Raw genomic sequence first — 22,103 nt, 5'->3', positions numbered from 1 at the left:
TCCTTCAGTGTCACTTACAACTCTACTTCCTCCTCTCCTCTTCCTTTCTCCGTTGGGGTCCCCCAAGGTTCTGTTCTTGGACCTCTCCTTTTTTCAATCTACACCACCTCCTTGGGTCAGTTGATTGCCTCCCACGGCTTTAAATATCATCTCTACGCTAATGACACCCAAATCTATCTCTCCACCCCCCAGCTCTCTCCATCTGTCTCCTCACGCATTACCAACTTACTAGCACATATCAGCCTGGATGTCACATCACTTCCTCAAACTCAACCTAATCCAAAACCGAGCTCATGATATTTCCTCCCTCAGGTGCCACTTCCCCTGATTTCTCTGTCAATATCAACGGCTCAACTATCAACCCATCTCCCCACGCCAAGGTCCTAGGTGTAACCCTGGACTCTGAACTAACCTTTCGACCCCACATTCTATCACTATCCAAAACTTGTCGCCTCAATCTCCGCAACATCTCCAAGATACGCCCCTTCCTAACCAATGTCACCACAAAGCTTCTAATCCACTCCCTGGTCATCTCCCGCCTCAACTACTGCAACTCCCTCCTCATTGGCTTACCTCTAAATAGGCTATCCCCACTTCAGTCCATCATGAACGCTGCTGCCAGGCTCATCCACCTCACAAACCGCTCAGCGTCTGCTACACCCCTCTGCCAATCCCTCCATTGGCTGCCACTCAGTCACCGAATTAAATTCAAGATACTAACTATAACTTACAAAGCCATCCACAACCTGGCCCCCAGCTACATCTCTAACCTAGTAGCAAAATACCAACCTAATCGTTCTCTTTGCTCCTCCCAAGACCTCCTGCTCTCAAACTCCCTTGTCACCTCATCCCATGCTCGCCTTCAGGACTTCTCCAGAGCCTCTCCCATCCTCTGGAATGCTCTACCCAAATTTGTCTGATTTTCTCCTACTTTATCCACTTTCAGACAATCCCTGAAAACTCATCTCTTCAGAGAAGCCTATCTGGCCCCCACCTAACAACTGTACATTTATCTTCTCAATCAGCACATCACCCACAGTTATTACTGTGACGAACGCGGGTGTCAGATCCCTGCCCTCCTCGCTAACTCGCGACAAAGGACCGGCCAACCTCACACCACGCTGTCACTTATGTAACAATGCCACTCTCCGCTGCGCCCAGCACAAAGATTTTCCAGCTTGCAGGACCACAATCTAGGTGCGAGCAGCCTGAGAGTGATTGTCACTGGGCTAATTACACAATTAACCCTTTAACTGCCACCACCCCCGTTTAAAAGACAGAGCCGGGGGAGACTCGTAATTTTGCAATACCAATTATAATTTTATAATAAGCGTCTGCCACACACACTGTCACCACAGACAGGTCTGCTCAGAGTCTTACTCTACAACAGTAGCGCCCTTCAAGAGGCAGGTTCGTTTATAGCTTGCATTAGGAGCTTTAGAGACAAGGTTAACACTTTCCTTCAAAACAAGTCTAAACATGCCATATCTATAACGTATAGCCTGCTTTGGAGGAATAAGTGGTCCCAGGGGTTTCCCATATGACCTGACATAGGGGTGTCTGGACTTGAAACGTTCCATATTATCTGAGGAAGCTAAATATGTCCAGATTATGTATGTGCTATTACTAAGTCAGAAGTTATGAAACATGCTGAAATTTCATACTTATTCTAGGGAGGTGTATTCAGAAGACTTTACGACCGAGGCCTGTTTGTTCTCTGAGTGGGGAGGGTGACAGTTTTACGACAGGCCTGAACACTGCCCTTACAACAAATGTTTTTCTACTGACTTAGCCTGGCTCTGTTTTCTCTGTTGAGATAACCTTTTCTGTTGAACTTAAAAAGCTTTGAATTCCTAAGGTGGGGAAGACGGAGTTCAGAGTTCTCTGTGAGGTTACATGGTTAGCAAAACTGTCATGGCTACTTCCACACAAGATGGCAGCTAGCTACAGCTTGTCATGTCCCGTACTTGATATCGTTACAATTACCTCTTGTATCTCTTGACCTTCCCTATTAGATTGTAAGCTCTAAGGAGCAGGGCCCTCTGATTCCTACTGTATTAAAGTGTATTGTATTTGTACTGTCTACCCTCAAGTTGTAAAGCCCTACGTAAACTGTTGGTGCTATATAAATCCTGTATAATAATAATAATAATAATAATAATAATAATAATGTTTGTTATTTTTATAGAAGAAAAAACGAGACTTTATAATCAATTCTGAATATAACCTGTAGATGTTGCTGATAAATTAAATACGGAACCAAAATTTACGTTCTTCACTTGCAGAATATTGGAAACTTTCCCTGTAATGCCCATTTAGTATTCTATTCAGAGAGGAAATTCAGGAGAAAGAAATGCACCTAAAATAGTTTATCAAGCAGGGTTTTAAATGTGATTCTGAACAGGAAAACATAACCTCTCCGGAGGTGTTACCACTTGCTGACTGCGTTGTTAATGCACGGATACTGGATTTCATCAAGAAAAATTAAAATAAATGCATTTTAATCTCTGACCACCACTGTACCATGTGCACATCCTCAGACTACCTCTGTATCATTCATGTCCGCATCCTCTGACCACCTCTGCATCATTCATGTCCACATCCTCTGACCACCTCTGTACCATGTCCACATCCTCTGACCACCTCCTCTGTATCCCGTCCACATCCTCTGACCACCTCTGTACTATGTCCACATCCTCTGACCACCTCTGCATCATTCATGTCCACATCCTCTGACCACCTCTGTACCATGTCCACATCCTCTGACCACCTCCTCTGTATCCCGTCCACATCCTCTGAAACCTCTGTACTATGTCCACATCCTCTGACCACCTCTGCATCATTCATGTCCACATCCTCTGACTACCTCTGTACCATGTCCACATCCTCTGACCACCTCCTCTGTATCCTGTTCACATCCTCTGACTATCTCTGTATCATGTCTGCATCATATGACCACCTCTATACCATGTCTGCAGCCTCTGACCACCTCTGTACCATGTCTGCAGCCGCTAACCATCTCCTGTATCATGTCTGCAATCTCTGGCCATCTCTTGTCTAGTATCATATCTGCAGTCTCTGAGGGGAAGCCTGGAGAGGCATTGAAAGTTAGAACGCCACCGGGATGGGGATTACGGGAGGAGTCCGTGTGGGCTGTGGAGAAGAGACTATAGGATAAAACCAGAGCCACCAAGCTGGATTTGACTGACTTAGCCCTGCGCGGTGCACCTGAGAGGAGGTCAGTGACATCACCGTCAGGCCAGTCTGAGGGGGGGGCCACTGGTGTAAGGGTGGAGTGAAAACAATAAAGGTTCACCCTTATATCAGTAACTCCCCCCCCCCTTACGTTGGTGTATTCACTCTGCAGAAGGTGAACTCTGGTCACCAGAGTGCCCCCCACATCAGAGTTCCAGGTGTCCCCTAAAGTGGAGAGCATAAGAGTAGTGGCATTAAAGGAGAGAAGGGGAGAAGATAAGGGAAAGAGAGGAGAGGGAGAGAGAAGCTAGCCTATCATCGGGAGGGGCCCCCACCCCCTTTTGAAATGCTTGTAATTTTAAGGTTGGACACCAGGTATGAGAGAAATACCCATAAACTGCGCCCATGGTTCCCAGATAGCTTCGAATTGCACTTTGGTGACGTATAGAACGCTCGAGAGTTTCTCTTGGGACATAAACCATGATATTTTACAAATAGCTGCCTTGAAGGAAACCTTGGGTTGTTTCCATGTTTTGGCAATGGTGAGTTTGGAACCTAGGAGGATGAAGTGTATTAGTTTACATGACCGTTTTGGTGTCTTAGGTAAGTTGTCATTGAGAAGAGCTATGGCTGGGGTTTTCGGGATTTGGATTTTCGTTATTTTTCGAATCAGGGAGAATATCTTGCTCCAGTAGGGCCTCAGTCTGGGGCATTCCCACCATATGTGGGCCATTGAGCCCAAGAGCTGACACCCTCGGAAGCACTTGGGGTCTGCTGTTGGGAACATTTTGGACAATTTGTCCGGGGTGAGGTACCATCTGGTAATGACCTTGATACTAGATTCAATAAGGGAGATATTCTTAATGCCCTTAAAGGATCTGTTGAAGGAGCTTCTCCATTTATCAAGGTCCCAGTCGAGGGAAAGATCACTCTACCAGGCTAGCATGTAAGGAGTCTTTTGGGATTGAAGGGCTAGTGACTGATAGATGATGGAGATCCCTCCCCTCTGTTCCATGGATCGCCAGTGGCCAGTTTTTAGTTTCTGATGTAAAGGAGAATGTAGTGGACTCTGGTAAAAGGTGGTCTCTGGTGACCAGAGCACCCCCCTTTACATCAGAGTTCCCCTTTAGATCATGATCTTCAGAATTCCCCTTTATGCCAGAATTCCCTTGCACTGTAAGGGGGAACCCTGCAAACTCTGATGTAAGGAGGAACTCTGCGTTTTTGACATTTGTTTATCGTAAATACTTTACTAATAGCACTAACTACATGTTTATAGTGTAAATATTGATCTTTGCACTGTTTAGCAGTGAAAAATGTCATTTTAGGTACTTTTGCAGTGTCATAAAAAAAATTGACTCTGTCAGTAAATTTCATGAAATTTACCAGTAAAAAATTGGCAGTTTGTAAATTTTGGCATCCTGCCAGTAAATTGCACTTCACGGGGGGGGGGGGGGGGGGGGTTGGCAACACTGAATCCTGGTGACCAACTACAAGAAACGTCTACCACTGTGTATGCCAGCAAGGTTTTCTCCACCAAGTACTAAGTCGTGTTTTGCATGGGGGTGAAATACTTATTTTACTCACTGAACTGCAACTCAATTTATAGCATTTGTTTTATGTGGTTTTTCTGGATTTTTGGTTGATATTCTGTCTCTATCATTTAAAATACACCTATGATAAAAAATTATAGACCCTTCATTTCTTTGTAAGTGGGCAAACTTACAAAATCTGCAGGGGATCAAAAAATTATTTTCCCCACTGTATAATATTTGGGTGTTCTAAGTAATTTTCTAGCAAAAAATACAGATTTTTACTTTAAAATTAAATTTGTAAAAAAAAGCCTGGTCTTAAAGTGGTTACAGCTTTGCAAACTCAGATGGCAATCACACCTCAGTCAGCACTATTCCCATGACTGCCTTATAAATATATTTATAATTATATTACAATAAAATGTAACCACCTTATTTAAAAGGAATATAAATAGAACTCATACATTAAAGCTTAGTTGAAAGCAGAAATCAAAGAGGTGAAGTTCAGCATTGCAGGACGATGGATTCCACAACACATAAACTCTATCATGTACATGGAATGGATTCCAGAAGTTTTCTGGATTTATATTTCTCTAATAAGGAGGACATGGTCTTTGCAGAGGATTTTTTAACATTTCCAATGGGGATGATTCACTATCAGTTCAGCACAGGTATGTACAGCTTATATTGATGTTTTTAACAAAAAAGACTAATGTTGTTAATAAATCTAAAGCCTCGTACACACGATCAGATTGTTGGCCAACAGAGCGTCAGACTTTTGTCCGAAGGGTGTGTGCCGGGATCTTGTCTTGCAAACTAACGGCACACAATTGTTGGCCAACAACAAGTGAAGTTGTTGGAAAATTTGAGAACCTGCTCTCAAACATTTGTGGCCGGCAATTCCGACAGCAAATGTTCGATGGAGCATACACACGATCGGACTTTCCGACAACAAGCTCACATTGAACATTTCCCGTCGGAAAGTCCGACCGTGTGCATGCGGCATTAATCATTATATTATCACTTTTTATGTATTTGCTTGCAAAAGGTCAATTCACAAACATTATCATATTTGTTTTCTATCTTTAAGCCCCAGTTTACACTTGTACGACTTGTCATGCACCTTTGGACCCCAAAGTCACATGCCAAGTTGCACCCCATGTTTTCCAATGTACTGTTCATATTTGTGCAACTTAAGACTCATGCACACAGGGTGTTTTTCCTGCTGCTTTTAGGAGCATCATGCGTTTTTTTTTTACAAATTTAAAATGTCTTTCCATGTTATTCTATGTGTCCACATAGGCTTTTAGGAGCTTTTAGTGGCAGGGGCATTTTCAAGCTGCAAAAAACCCCAGGCCAGTGCGTTTTTAGGCAGCAGCGTTACAGCTGTAAAAACGCCTGACATGGCTAAATGCATGTTAATGCTGTATACAGCATTAAGCCGCGTCAAGCGTTTTTAAGCTGTAGTAATTGGATTTGGGAGTGGAAAATAGAAGAGGGCAGAGAAACACTGCTAAACGCTAACGCAGCATGTAAGGGGGAATCCTGCAAACTCTGATGTAAAGATGAACTCTGTGTGCATTAACACCATTAACGCCAATGCAAAACACTTGTAAAAGCGCGTTTTTCCTGATGTCGGTACTGGCTTTGCAGCTTGTTTTTTTTTTAATGCCCTGTCTGTGTGCATGAGGCCTTAAAGTCACAGCGACTTTAAAGTAGTTCTTGTACTACTTTGGTCAGATTTTCATGAATGGAGCCTAAATGATCAGAACAGATGTAGAGCAAAGTGACTGTTTCTCTGCGAATGACCCTCTGACCCCTTTATACTCTCCTTACCCTCTCTCTCTCTCAGTCTTAGCTCCTTGCTCATCTGGCGCTTTCATATATAGAGGATAATGTGACATATAATGGCTGGCCTAGCAGGAAATCCCAGAGCCATATTATATATTGGTTGGGATTTTTTAAAGCTATTTTCATCTAGCAGTGTCATTAAATGCCAAATGTTATGAAAGTGTGAAATCTTTTTTTTGGCAGTGAAATTAGTTTCGGGTAAGATAACATCTGAATCTCTAATATCCCTCCAGGTCGAGTTAAGGGTACACTTTTGATTGACATCAGCCTTGGTTCCTTCATTCACCTTCTTTATTCCGCCTCCAATTCCTTCAAAAGAATAGTCCTATTAAGATTCCAAGAGAAATGTATTATGGAACTGAGCAGATGGCTACATGACCGTACCGGAGCATATGATTGGTCGCATACATCATCAGCCGCAGCTGAGTTAGAAGGAACGAGGTGATTTGTCCCCTTTCTGATTTTTGCATTTTAGGTTACAGAATATTGTTTCTTTAAAGGCAACTTCTATTGTTTTTGAGTATATTTAATTTATAATATACTTTTTTTCATGTTTTTAGTCAGGTAACTTTGAAATATTGTATTTGAAAAGTTCAAATCTATATTTTCGTCCAGCAGATGGAGCTCTCAGCTCTTTATAATGTTTTTATTCTGGGCTATCTTGATCTACTGTGTTGAAAAAGCCTATTCACATTGTTTAAAGTAGAAGTCCAGTCAAATCTAAACTTAACCCTGCTCTCACCCCCATTATAAGCCCTATACCAACTACTCTGTAAAGAAAGGATGTCTATGCTTACCTATTCTGAGGGCCCTCCAGTCCAAACCGACTACAGATGCCCCATAGTAAGCCTATGGGTGAAGAGAAATCACTGCTCAAGGTCCGTCTCCACCTGTACCACCTCAAGTGCACACTACCAGGTGCTGGCCCTGTCCATTACAGGCTTCACAGTAGAGGAAAAGGGTCTAGTCGGCCATACATCTGATAAAATCACCTTAATTTAGACATATTCCAAAATAGACTCTCCACAATGTACAATTGAGGGAAAATAGCACTAGCTGGTGTGCAATTTTCCCTTGATTGTACATTGTGGAGTGTCTATTTGGAATATATCTAAATTAATGTGATTTTATCAGCTGTGTGGCTGACCAGACCCTTTTCCTCTACTGTGACGCCCGTAACGAATAGGGTCAGCACCTGGTAGTATGCAGTGAAGGTGGTACAGATGGAGACCAACCTTGAACGGTGATTACTCGTAACCTGTAGGCTTACTTTGGGGCACCCTTAGTCAGTTGTCCCTCCAATACAGTGAAGCCGGCTCTGGAAGCCGATCATATGACAACCAGACCATTTTCCTCTACCGTGAGGCCTTTGGGTGATGTCACCACCCAGGTACTGCAGCCGTTGTTGGCAATCTCTCCTCTCCATGGAAGCCGGCTGCTAGGGAGATCATGTGACTGGACCAGAGCACCTTCAGAATAGGTATGTATAGATATCTTTCCTTTACAGGGCAGTTAAGATTGGGCTTAGAATGGAGGTGGGAGCAGGTTGAAGTTTAGAGAGTATTTGATTGGACTTCTACTTTAATAGCTCAATCTGTAATTTATATATAGAACTTAGATCAGTCACTCCTTGGAGTTGAGCAGTTCCAGGTCTCTCTAGTTTTTCTGATAGACATCAGCTTGGGTGTCACCAATGCAGACAAAGGATTTCAAATGCTTTGAAGTCAATAGGGGTACTTTTGGTGGTCATTTTTGGCCCTTTGATAAGGGAGGTGTATTAAAAAATCCCAGCCGGCCTGTGTTGCATAACCAGCTGGTATTGGCTCATTAACATGTAGAAGAGAAAAGTACAGAGATCTTGTACTTACTGTAATTGCTCATTAACCACTTGCTTACTGGGAACTTAAACCCTGTTCCTGCCCAGGCCAATTTTCAGCTTTCAGCGCTGTTGCACTTTGAATGACCATTGCGTGGTCATGCAACACTGTACCCATATGACATTTTTATCATTTTTTTCACACAAATAGAGCTTTCTTTTGGTGGTATTTAATCACTACTGGGGTTTCATAGTTTGTTACAAAATTTTTCAAACAGGTCATTTTTCTCCTTTATTGATGTGCGCTGATGAGGCTGCACTTATGGGCACTGATAGGCTGCACTGATGGGCACCGATAGGTTGCACTAGTGGGCACTGATCAGGAGGCACTGATAGGTGGCACTGATGGGCACTGATACGTGGCACTGAAAGGTGGCACTGATAGGTGGCACTGATAGACACTGGTAGCTGACACTGATAGGCAACACTGATAGGTGGCACTGGTGATGCGAACCGGTGAGCACTGCTTGGCAGCACTGGTGGACACTGATTGGCAGCACTGGTAGACACAGATAGGTGGTACTAGTGGGCACTGGTGGGCACTGCTTTGCAGTACTTATGGGCACTGGTAGGTGGCACTGGTGGGCACTGATGAGGCGGCAGTGCCTGTGTGAGTGACCGATGTCCCGTTTACAGATGCTGGTAATCGGCTTTTTTTTATCCTCACGCTGTCAGCGCAAGAAGGAAAAGCCTATTACTTGCTTCTGTTTACATTATGTGATCAGCTGTCATTGGCTGACAGCTGATCACGTGGTAAGGAGCTGGGATCGGCCCCTTACTCCGATCTGTGATCAGCTGAGTCTCATTGACTGGATGAATAAGGTGAATATTTATGCATATAACGAGATGTATTTTATATATATATATATATATTAAAACTGAGTTCTAGGCAGATATAAAAGACTCAGATTAACGGAGCTCTGTAATCATTTTAAATGCAAACAGTGTACCTGAATCCAACCTGCTATCCACCTCTTGCAGTCTCTGTACTACAGGACTGGAGTGTGAGAGGAAAAAGCAGCACATGTTCATGTGGTGATAGAAGGAAGGAGCAGAGTGACAGAGAGACAAGACCAGGGCCGGTCCTAGACGGGGTGCACGGGGTGCAGTGCACCCGAGCGCCAGAGAAGTGGGGGCGCTGAAGCGCCAGAGTGCTCCCCTCCCTCCTCCTCCTCTTGTTTGTGTCCAGCGGCGCCTCTCTGCCGGTGTTCTAAGAAGAAAGGCGCCGCTGTATTAACTGCTCAAGCCGGGGGTTGAGAATGGGGGGCAGAGCGGCTGGTCTCTGTGTGGAGAGAGACCAGCCGTGAGTGATGTCGCGCGCGGGGGGAGGGGGGGAGGAGCGGTCCGTGCTGACACATTCTCCTCCTCTCTGTGTCTCTCGCTCCTGCTGCCTGCTGTGTACACTTCTGTTCTCCACCCGGGCGGCGCGGCTGCACACTGTCCTCTCCTCTCCAGCTGCCGCCCGGGTGTTTTTATGTACTGTACCCTAATGGAGGGGGGGGTCTGTACTAATGGAGAAGGGGGGTCTGCCTTGGGGGGTCATTACTAATAGAGGGGGGTCTGTACTAATGGAGGGAGGGTCTGTCCTGGGGGGTCTGTAGTAATGGAGAGGGGGTCTGTCCTGGGGGGTCTGTAGTAATGGAGGGGGGGTCTGTCCTGGGGGGTCTGTAGTAATGGAGGGGGGTCTGTCCTGGGGGGTCTGTAGTAATGGAGGGGGGTCTGTCCTGGGGGGTCTGTAGTAATGGAGAGGGGGTCTGTCCTGGGGGGTCTGTAGTAATGGAGAGGGGGTCTGTCCTGGTCGGTCTGTAGTAATGGAGGGGGGGGTCTGTCCTGGGGGGTCTGTACTAATGGAGGGGGGGTCTGTACTAATGGAGGGGTGTCTGTCCTGGGGGGGTCTATACTAATGGAGGGGGGTCTGTCCTGGGGGGTCTGTACTAATGGAGGGGGGTCTGTCCTGGGGGGGTCTATACTAATGGAGGGGGGTCTGTCCTGGGGGATCTGTAGTAATGGAGGCGGGGTCTGTCCTGGGGGGTCTGTACTAATGGAGGGGGGTCTGTCCTGGGGGGTCTATACTAATTGAGGGGGGTTTGTCTTGGGGGGTCTGTACTAATGGAGGGGGGTCTGTCCTGGGGGGTCTGTACTAATTGAGGGGGGGTCTGTACTAATGGGGGGTCTGTACTAATGGGGGGTCTGTACTAATAGAGGGGGGTCTGTACTAATGAAGGAGGGGGTCTGTCCTGGGGGGTCTGTACTAATGGAGGGGGGTCTGTACTAATGGAGGTGGGGTCTGTCCCGGGGGGTCTGTACTAATGGAGGGGGGTCTGTCCTGGGGGGGTCTGTACTAATGGAGGGGGGTTTTCCTGGGGGGGGTCTGTACTGAGGAAGGTCTGTACTGAGGAGGGGTTTATACTTAGTGCGGGTTCTTCACTGATGGAGGGGGTCTATACTTAGTGTAGGGGGGTCTGTACTGAGGGGCGACTATAGTTGGTGGAAGGGGGAGTGACCCCAACCCTAGTGATGCCAATGCAGCTGCGGGCTCATCTTTCCCCCCTCTCCCCCCTCCCTCTCCCCCCTCCCTCTCCCTCTCGCGCACGCTGCTGTACTAGTGAGCAGCGCTTGCCAGCACAGCTGACCACTATGTATCTTACCCCGCCTTCATATGCCCAGGGAAGAAACAGAATAGAAAAAGGAGCAGAGAAGAGGATTGTGGGACATGTAGTCCCGAGGACTGGCAGCCCCACTGTAACACGGAAACTGGAGCTCACACAGCATGCTCAGCTGAATGGGAGAGAGAGAGCCAGGAGTCCGGGAAAGCTTTCAGGGAAGTACACCCAGGACTCCAGAGGGAGAGGACATTGCTGAGGGAACCCCATCAGAGAGAGAACCCCGCTGCCCTGCGCCACCAGAGGGAAAGCCACACAGCCTAGCACCATCCCTGGTGGAGAAAGGAATGGAGTCATTGTCAGAATACAGATCTGGGTGCTATCCAGCGGAGTCACCACGGGCAATTCAGAGTGAGCTGACTCCTGATCAGAGGAACCGTTGCTGTATCGCTGGGTCAGGTGAGAGGGTCGATTGGCCATTATTTACTAACGTCCATAGGAAATGCAGTCTCTGACCATCTCCTGTACTATGTCTGCAGTCTCTGACCATCACCTGTATTATGTCTGCAGTCTCTGATCATCTCCTGTACTATGTCTGCAGTCTCTGATCATCTCCTGTACTATGTTTGCAGTCTCTGACCATCTCCTGTAATATGTCTGCAGTCTCTGATCATCTCCTGTATTATGTCTGCAGTCTCTGATCATCTCCTGTACTATGTCTGCAGTCTCTGATCATCTCCTGTACTATGTCTGCAGTCTCTGACCATCTCCTGTACTATGTCTGCAGTCTCTGATCATCTCCTGTACTATGTCTGCAGTCTCTGATCATCTCCTGTACTATGTTTGCAGTCTCTGACCATCTCCTGTAATATGTCTGCAGTCTCTGATCATCTCCTGTATTATGTCTGCAGTCTCTGATCATCTCCTGTACTATGTCTGCAGTCTCTGATCATCTCCTGTACTATGTCTGCAGTCTCTGACCATCTCCTGTACTATGTCTGCAGTCTCTGATCATCTCCTGTACTATGTCTGCAGTCTCTGACCATCTCCTGTACTATGTCTACAGTCTCTGATCATCTCCTGTACTATGTCTGCAGTCTCTGGTCATCTCCTATACTATGTCTGCAGTCTCTGATCATCTCTTATATCCTGTCTGCAGTCTCTGACCATCTCCTGTACTATGTCTGCAGTCTCTGATCATCTCCTGTACTATGTCTGCAGTCTCTGATCATCTACTGTACTATGTCTGCAGTCTCTGACCATCTCCTGTAATATGTCTGCAGTCTCTGATCATCTCCTGTACTATAACTGCAGTCTCTGATCATCTCCTGTACTATGTCTGCAGTCTCTAATCATCTCCTGTATTATGTCTGCAGTCTCTGATCATCTCCTGTACTATGTCTGCAGTCTCTGATCATCTCATGTACTATGTCTGCAGTCTCTGATCATCTCCTGTACTATGTCTGCAGTCTCTGATCATCTCCTATACTATGTCTGCAGTCTCTGATCATCTCATGTACTATGTCTGCAGTCTCTGATCATCTCATGTACTATGTCTGCAGTCTCTGATCATCTCCTGTACTATGTCTGCAGTCTCTGATCATCTCCTGTATTATGTATGCAGTCTCTAACCATCTCCTGTACTATATCTGCAGTCTCTGATCATCTCTTATATCCTGTCTGCAGTCTCTGATCATCTCCTGTAGTATGTCTGCAGTCTCTGATCATCTCCTGTAGTATGTCTGCAGTCTCTGATCATCTCCTGTAGTATGTCTGCAGTCTCTGATCATCTCCTGTACTATGTCTGCAGTCTCTGATCATCTCCTGTATTATGTCTGCAGTCTCTGATCATCTCCTGTACTATGTCTGCAGTCTCTGATCATCTCCTGTACTATGTCTGCAGTCTCTGATCATCTCCTGTATTATGTCTGCAGTCTCTGATCATCTCCTGTACTATGTCTGAAGTCTTTGATCATCTCTTATATCCTGTCTGCAGTCTCTGATCATCTCCTGTACTATGTCTGCAGTCTCTGATCATCTCCTGTACTATGTCTGCAGTCTCTGATCATCTCCTGTACTATGTCTGCAGTCTCTGATCATCTCCTGTACTATGTCTGCAGTCTCTGACCATCTCCTGTAATATGTCTGCAGTCTCTGATCATCTCCTGTATTATGTCTGCAGTCTCTGATCATCTCCTGTATTATGTCTGCAGTCTCTGATCATCTCCTGTACTATGTCTGCAGTCTCTGATCATCTCCTGTATTATGTCTGCAGTCTCTGATCATCTCCTGTACTATGTCTGCAGTCTCTGATCATCTCATGTACTATGTCTGCAGTCTCTGATCATCTCCTGTACTATGTCTGCAGTCTCTGATCATCTCCTATACTATGTCTGCAGTCTCTGATCATCTCCTGTACTATGTCTGCAGTCTCTGATCATCTCCTGTACTATGTCTGCAGTCTCTGATCATCTCCTGTACTATGTCTGCAGTCTCTGATCATCTCCTGTATTATGTCTGCAGTCTCTGACCATCTCCTGTACTATGTCTGCAGTCTCTTATCATCTCTTATATCCTGTCTGCAGTCTCTGATCATCTCCTGTAGTATGTCTGCAGTCGCTGATCATCTCCTGTACTATGTCTGCAGTCGCTGATCATCTCCTGTATTATGTCTGCAGTCTCTGATCATCTCCTGTATTATGTCTGCAGTCTCTGATCATCTCTTATATCCTGTCTGCAGTCTCTGATCATCTCCTGTACTATGTCTGCAGTCTCTGACCATCTCCTGTACTATGTCTGCAGTCTCTGATCATCTCTTATATCCTGTCTGCAGTCTCTGATCATCTCCTGTACTATGTCTGCAGTCTCTGATCATCTCCTGTACTATGTCTGCAGTCTCTGATCATCTCCTGTACTATGTCTGCAGTCTCTGATCATCTCTTATATCCTGTCTGCAGTCTCTGACCATCTCCTGTACTATGTCTGCAGTCTCTGATCATCTCCTGTACTATGTCTGCAGTCTCTGATCATCTCCTGTACTATGTCTGCAGTCTCTGATCATCTCCTGTACTATGTCTGCAGTCTCTGATCATCTCTTATATCCTGTCTGCAGTCTCTGACCATCTCCTGTACTATGTCTGCAGTCTCTGATCATCTCCTGTAGTATGTCTGCAGTCTCTGATCATCTCCTGTACTATGTCTGCAGTCTCTGATCATCTCCTGTACTATGTCTGCAGTCTCTGATCATCTCCTGTACTATGTCTGCAGTCTCTGATCATCTCCTGTACTATGTCTGCAGTCTCTGATCATCTCCTGTACTATGTCCCCAGTCTCTGATCATCTCCTGTACTATGTCTGCAGTCTCTGATCATCTCCTGTACTATGTCCCCAGTCTCTGATCGTCTCCTGTATTATGTCTGCAGTCTCTGACCATCTCCTGTACCATGTCTGCAGTCTCTGATCATCTCTTATATCCTGTCTGCAGTCTCTGATCATATCCTGTACTTTGGCTGCAGTCTCTGACCATCTCCTGTATTATGTCTGCAGTCTCTGACCATCTCCTGTATTATATCTGCAGTCTCTGATCATCTCCTGTACTATGTCTGCAGTCTCTGACCATCTCCTGTACTATGTCTGGGGGCTCTTTCTAACAGACTCTCTAACAGAAGCCCTCTCTGTGTGCATCAGAGAGACCCCCCTCCAGGTCTCATTAGTGTACTCTCTTCCTGTATTTTCTTTATTAAAAGATCACAGGAGGATCCCAGGGTAACAAAGACTTCTTAGGGGAGCATCTCTGTGTTTGAGTCATTGCCATAGAAACATTTGTAAAGGGGAGGAGTTGGTAAGATGACCACGCCCATGTGGGGGCACCAAAAATATTTCTGCACCCAGGCGCTGGTGACCCTAGGATCGGCCCTGGACAAGACCATCACTGTGCTGCTTCTCATATCACTGTCCAGTCACAGAGTGGGGAGGGTCCAGGACAACCTGGGCTAAGAGGAAGTGGGTTCAATGATCCCCGCCATCAGACCGAGGATATCAAGTGGCAGAAAAATGGTACTATGGGGGATATCTCTGGACTGAAGGTGAATATTGCAGAAAAATCTGGTTGTATTATTTTATAATTTTATCTTTTAACATGCTATTCATCTTTTTATTTGTATCTTGAGTTCTGTTTTTTTTTTTTAAATCCTAGAATTGATAGATAATAGGGGTGCAACGGATCAAAAAACTCATGGTTCGGATCATTCCTCGGATCAGAGTCATGTATCGGATCAAAAAAATCTCCCTACTGTAATATCCACAATCTCCCCACTGTAATAATCACAATCTTCCCCACTGCTGTAATATCCACGTCATCTCCCCACTGAAATACCCACGTCATCTCCCCCACTGTAATATCCACATCATCCCCCCACTGTAATATCCACATCATCCCCCCCACTGTAATATCCATGTCATCTGCCCCACTGTAATATCCACGTTACCCCCCCCCACTGTAATATCCATGTCATCTCCCCCACTGTAATGGACATCTCTCCCACTGTAATAGACATCTCCCCCACTGTAAAAGACATCTCCCCCACTCACTGTAATATCTACAATCTCTCCCACTGTAATAGACATCTCCCCCACTCATGTTGAATTTTAAAAGCAGCAAACTTCTGTCAGATTAGCAAACCTGTGAGATGAGCAGGGCTGACGCTGCTTTTAAAATTCAAGATCTAAGTAGTCAGACGGAGTTGTAAGTCCTGTATTTCACTATATAAACTGACTTTACTGATATAAATACGTGTAAAATGCAAAACTCCGGTGGGTGTACCAACATGTCCGCTTTCCCCCTTCTTAGTGTATTCTTACTGTGGATGAGTGTGGGGTGTAGCAAGATGGCGGCGACGGGACGTCACTTCTGTAGCAAACTGCGATGGGTCGCCGAATATGCCATTACACCGGCCAGAGGGGTGATGACGTCAGCGCGCAGCTCACCGCCGCCGGGTGTACCAAAATGGCCGGAGCTAGGCCGAAGCCGCTCCGAACAGGTTGACCCGTTCAGATCACGGATCGGTGACAATCCGTTGCACCCCTAATAGATATAGTATAGAGCAGATATAAAATAAAATCATGTTTATTTGTATTTGATCAGAAATTAGGGGATGTGTTTTCCAGTGTAGCACCCTGATGTCTAGGCAGGGTTGCTCCTAAATATACCTGTCAGGTGTATTGGCCTTGGCCAATTGTTAGGAATCAATTGAGTTCACCCTAAGCCTGGAATTGCTGCACTTCTCTCTTCTGTCACTAGATGGCCGGGTATCTGGTGACATTAGATAAGACAAGGGCATTGCAAGGACAGTTGGGAATGGATTAAGGTGTCTCAGCCAATAGGCAGGGATCTTCTTGGGTCCCTTGGCCTGCTGGGAGAGCCTATTTGTTTGGGTGGGGTCAGGTGGTCCGGGATTCGGTGCCACCTGGACGGCTTTCTGGGTGGACGTGTGTTGTGCTGTCCAGGCTGCTAGGCCAGAGTTTGGGCCTATCCCTGGCTAGGGATGAACCAGAACCTGCGAACGGACCGAAAATTTGTGCAAACTTTAGAACCCCGTTAAAGTTTATGGGACTTGAACGTTCAAAATCCAAAATGCTAATTTTAAAGGCGAATATGCAAGTTATTGTTCTAAAAAGGGTTTGGGGATCCGGGTCCTGCCCCAGGGGACATGTATCAATGCAAAAAAAAGTATTAAAAATGGCCGTTTTTTCGGGAGCAGTGATTTTAATGAAATATTCCTTTAAATATCGTACCTGGGGGGTGTCTATAGTATGCCTGTAAAGTGGCTCGTGTTTCCCGTGCTTAGAACAGTCCTTGCACAAAATGACATTTGTAAAGGAATAAAAGTCATTTAAAACTGCTTGCGGCTTTATTGTAATGTCGGGTCTCGGCAATATGGATAAAAATGAGTGAGACAAATGGCATGGGTAACCCCCCCAGTCCATTACCAGGCCCTTTGGAATCTGTTTGTAATTTTGAACTGGTACATTTTTAAAGTGTAGCTCCAGCTCCAGCCAAAAAATCTATTTTTAAGCTTTTTGGAAAACATAGGGAATTATCACCCCTGTAACATTTGTTTTGCTGTCTGTGCACCTCTTCAGAAGATTTCACTTCACTTTCTGTCCCAATGACAAATGTTTTTTGAATATTTGTGGTTTTTAGTGAAACAAGGATTGGTGATAAAGCATCAGTGGAGAGGAGACATGTTTTTCCCATATTAACTCTTACAGAAGAAAATTTCCCTTCCTAGGGGTAGATTTCATCTCACTTCCTGTTGTCTCCTTCCGTTTGCAAGTAGGAGTCGTTTGTAAGTTGGATGTTTAAAAGTAGGGGTCTGCCCTATATACTCTGCAGAAATTGGGGCCTTAGGTGTTGGTGTTGCCACAACACTGTAAGCCCTCACAGTTACTCTTGGTGGGCGCAGGAACGGGCCCTGCTGTGAAATAGTAGATCAAGAATTGCAATTACATGCCATTGTTGAACAGTGGTAGAAAAATTGGGCCTTTGGTGGTGGTGGTGCTGGTGCCACAACACTGTAAGTCCTCACAGTTACTCTTGGTGGGCGCTGGAACGGGCCTTGCTGTGAAATATTATATCAAGAATTGAAGTTACATGCACCTGTTGAATAGGGGCAGAAAAATTGGGCTTTGGTGGTGGTGTTGCCACAACACTGTAAGCCCTCAGTTACTCTTGCTGGGCGCAGGAATGGGCCCTGCTGTGAAATATTAGATCAAGAATTGTAATTACATGTCCCTGTTGAACAGGGGCTGGAAACATGCACCTGTTAAACGGGCAGAAAAATTGGGCCTTAGCCACTGGTGGCGTTGCCCAGAACCAAAAATGTTCTTAAAAGCTATCATCAGCATGAAAATTGAGGAGGAAGAGGATTGTCACTCACCATCAGCATAGGCAGACTTGAACAGATCTCACATTAAAAAAAAAAAATATTCGGTTACATCAGCATCATGTGCTTGGTAGCTGGTGATCCAAGACTGAATCATTTTTATGAAGGTCAACCGATCGACTGATTTGGTGGACAGATGCACCCTGTGATCGGTTACAAAGCCTCCAGCAGCACTGAATGTGCGTTCCGAAAGAACGCTGGACGCAGGACAGCCCAGTAGCTCAATTGCATACTGTGCATGCTCTGGCCAGTGATCCATCCTCAAGACCCAGTAACCCAGAGGATTTTCGGTGGGAAAGGTGTCCAAGTCTGATCTTGCCCCTAGGTAATCCTGCACCATGTGAATCAGACGCTGGCGATGGTTGCTGGAACCGATCATACCTTGGGGCTGTGGACTAAAAAAACTGTCTGAACGCATCGGTCAGATGGCCACCTTCTCCACCGCTCCTTCTGTGACTGACCGAAGCCTCAGCAACATGTTGTCCAGGAGGACCAGGAAATTGTAACCTCCCCAGGCTCTGGAAACGCGTTGCACAAACCTTTCTGCAAGGCCTCCCGAAGATGTCTCATCCTCTGCGTCCTCTGCGATGGCAAGATAAGGTCCTCAACCTTACCCTTGTAACGTGGATCAAGGAGGGTTGCCAGCCAGTAATGATCCCTCCCCTTGATACGACGAATATGAGGACCCTTCCGCGGGTTTTGCAGGATCAGGGAGGCCATGCAGGGTAGTTTTGCTGAGGTATTCGGTCCAGAGTCCTCTGGGTCACTAAGGACGACATGATCCACAGCCACCTCCTCCCAGCCACGTACAAGTCCATGGGTTTCTTCAGACTGTAAATGATCCCTTGAAGACTGCTGCTGATGCTGAGTGCCAGGCTCCACCTCCATGCTGACACAATCCTCCTCCTCCTCTTTCTGTGTGATCGGCGGGCACGCAGGAACACTGGATAAAGGGGGCCTTGAGAGGCCTTGAGAGGTAAGGAAGTCCTCCTCTTCCTGCCTCTGTTCTGCCTGAAGTGCCCTCTCCATTATTCCACGCAGCGTGTGCTCCAACAGGTGGACAAGAGGGACAGTGTCACTGATGCATGCACTGTCACTGCTCACCATCCTCGTGGCCTCCTCAAATGGTGACAGGACAGTGCATGCATCCCTGATCATAGCCCACTGGCTTGGGGAAAAAAAACAAGCTCCCCTGACCCTGTCCTGATGCCATAGTCGCACAGGTACTCATTGATGGCCCTCTGCTGCGTGTGCTGTGCTGCTGGACCATGAGTCAGCAGTAATATGCACATTACCACTGACTGCCCTGTCCAGCGAGGCCAAGACATTGCCTTCCACATGCCGGTAGAGAGCCGGAATTGCCTTCCGTGAGAAAAAGTGGCGCTTGGGAACCTGCCACTGAGGAACATTCCACAAACTCACAGAAGGGGGCTACCAACTGAAAAGGTAGCAGTTCAAGTGCTAGCAATTTAGCCAAGCTAGCATTTAACCGCTGGGCATATGGATGGCTGGGAGCGAACTTTTTTCGGTGGTGCAGCAGCTGGGGTAGGGAAATTTTGCCTGGTACAATCTGATGTCAGTGTACCGATAGCAGATTGCCCCCAAGTACTTGGCTGTGACACACCTATTTCTACACCTTCATTCCTCTCAGTGCAGGTCTCAGAGAGGACTGAAGGTATAGTGGGGTTGGAGATCCCAGCTGATGAGGAGCAAGGAGAGGTCCTCTTTGTGCTTTGGTGTTGGTCCATTAGGTACGCTTGCCAACTAACTGCATGGCAGGTCAACATATGTCTGGTCAAGCATGTGGTGCCCAAGCAGGAGATGTGCCACGCGAGATACACTTGAGACATATGTTGCAAATAGCAGTGGTGGGATCTGATGTACTTGTCTCAAAAAAGGCCCACACCAAAGAACTTTTGGAATAACGCACAGAGACAGCAGTGCCCTGCATATGCAGAGCTCTGCGGTGTGATGCAGTTGGTGTGCTACCCTTAAGCTGGCCCCTGGAGGGCATCCTGCCTCGTTGGAGATGTGCCTCTTCCTCCCCCTCCTCCTCTCTCCTATCAGGCACCCACATGGAGTCAGTGACCTCATCATCCCCTCCCTCCTCATCACTGGAGCAAAGCTGGCAGTATGCTGCAGCTAGGGGAACATGACTGCCAGATTGCTGTCCTTCTTGGGCACCCCCTCTCTCTGGGCTCACGTTACTACCTTCCTCTAGCTGGGTACCATAATCGGAGCCTTCAAAATGCTGGGCATCCTCCTGGAGCATGTACCCAACACTGTGGTCAAACAGTTCGGGGGACTCCTCGGGAGGACATCGTGGGGCTAGGGAAGGAGTGACTGGTGCCATTTAGCTGAGGGAAGAGGCAGCGTTGGCAGCTGCTTTGCCAGACAAAGTACCCTGAGCCGGGGTGAGAGAGGATGAGGAGGATGAGGACGGCTTGGTCATCCACTCTACCAAGTCTTCCACATGTTGTGGCTCAACACGGCCAGCTGCCGAAAAAAAGGACAAGCGTGTCCCACGGCCACATGCTGATGAGGATGCACCGTCTCTATGACCAGCACTGTTTCCTCTAGACACAGAGCCTGCTTGCCCTCTTTTATTGGCTTGTGACTGTCTGCCTCTCCTTGTTGTCCTTCCAGACATACTAATGGCCTGCAGTGAGATGTAGCTGAACAAAGCAGGGATGTATATATATATATATATATATATATACTAAAACTGCAGCTAGCAGAATCAACTGCCTGCCTATAGTATTATTAGTATGAGAACACCAGCACTTGTCTTCAGGTAGCTTTTGGTGCACACTGTGCAGAGGATGCAGTACACTAACTGTAAATACTGTAACTGCCTGCCTGTGGTATTAATAGGAGCAGAACAACAGCAATTGCCTTCAGGTAGCTTTAGGTGCACACTGTGCAGAGGACGCAGTACACTAACTATAAATACTGTAGCTGCCTGCCTGTAATATTAATAGGATCAGAAGAACTCCACCAATTTTATTCAGGTAGTTTAGGTGCACACTGTGCAGAGGACACAGTACACTAACTGAAAATACTGTAGCTGCCTGCCCGTGGTATTAATAGGAGCAGAACAACAGCAATTGTCTCCAGGTAGCTTTAGGTGCACACTGTGCAGAGGACACAGTACACTAACTGTAAATACTGTAGCTGCCTACCTGTGATATTAATAGGATCAGAAGAACACCACCAATTTTATTCAGGTAGCTTTAGGTGCACACTGTGCAGAGGACGCAGTACACTAACTGTAAATACTGTAGCTGCCTGCCTGTGGTATTAATAGGATCAGAAGAACACCACTAATTTTCATCAGGTAGATTTAGGTGCTCACTGTGCAGAGGACACAGTACACTAACTGTAAATACTTTAGCTGCCTGCCTGCCTGTGGTATTAATAGGAGCAGAACAACAGCAATTATCACCAGGTAGCTTTAGGTGCACACTGTGCAGAGGACGCACTACACTAACTGTAAATACTGTGCCTGTCTGCGGTATTAATAGAATCAGAAGAACACCACTAATTTTTTTTTTCAGGTAGCTTTAGGTGCACACTGTGCAGAGGACGCACTACACTAACTGTAAATACAGTAGCTTCCTGCCTGTCGTATTAATAAGATCAGAAGAACACTACTAATTTTCTTCAGGTAGCTTTAGGTGTACACTGTGCAGAGGACACAGTACACTAACTGTAAATACTGTAGCTGCCTGCCTGTGGTATTAATAGGAGCAGAACACCAGCAATTGTCTTCAGGTAGTTTAGGTGCACACTGTGCAGAGGACGCACTACACTAACTGTAAATACTGTAGCTGCCTGCTTGTGGTATTAATAGGATCAGAAGAACACCACTAATTTTCTTCAGGTAGCTTTAGGTGCACACTGTGCAGAGGACACAGTACACTAACTGTAAATACTGTAGCTGCCTGCCTGTGGTATTAATAGGAGCAGAACAACAGCAATTGTCTCCAGGTAGCTTTAGGTACACACTGTGCAGGGGACGCACTACACTAAATTGTAAATACTGCAGCTGCCTGCGGTACTGTACTAATAGGATCAGAAGAACATCACTAATTTTCTTCAG

The 22,103-nt window shown here is 46.3% G+C and overlaps 2 protein-coding genes across 3 annotated transcripts in view; both read left to right on the top strand.

Moving 5' to 3' along the window:
- The window catches only part of LOC141111273 (nicotinamide N-methyltransferase-like), a 302,361-nt gene that overhangs the window by 236,745 nt on the left and 43,513 nt on the right, over positions 1-22,103 (top strand). The window lies entirely within an intron of this gene.
- Positions 5,184-22,103, top strand: part of LOC141111270 (indolethylamine N-methyltransferase-like) — a 342,070-nt gene continuing 325,150 nt past the window's right edge. For both annotated transcript variants that reach the window (XM_073603414.1, XM_073603415.1), the window contains exons 1-2: positions 5,184-5,398; positions 6,812-7,019. In XM_073603414.1, coding sequence (XP_073459515.1) covers positions 5,248-5,398; positions 6,812-7,019 — 359 coding nt within the window. In that variant the 5' untranslated portion in view covers positions 5,184-5,247. The remainder of the gene's footprint in view (positions 5,399-6,811; positions 7,020-22,103) is intronic.

Source organism: Aquarana catesbeiana, linkage group LG10 (genome assembly GCF_042186555.1).
Source record: "Aquarana catesbeiana isolate 2022-GZ linkage group LG10, ASM4218655v1, whole genome shotgun sequence".
NCBI lineage: Eukaryota > Metazoa > Chordata > Amphibia > Anura > Ranidae > Aquarana > Aquarana catesbeiana.
Note: the sequence above shows the minus strand (reverse complement) of the source record. Positions and strands in the feature narration are given on the sequence as shown.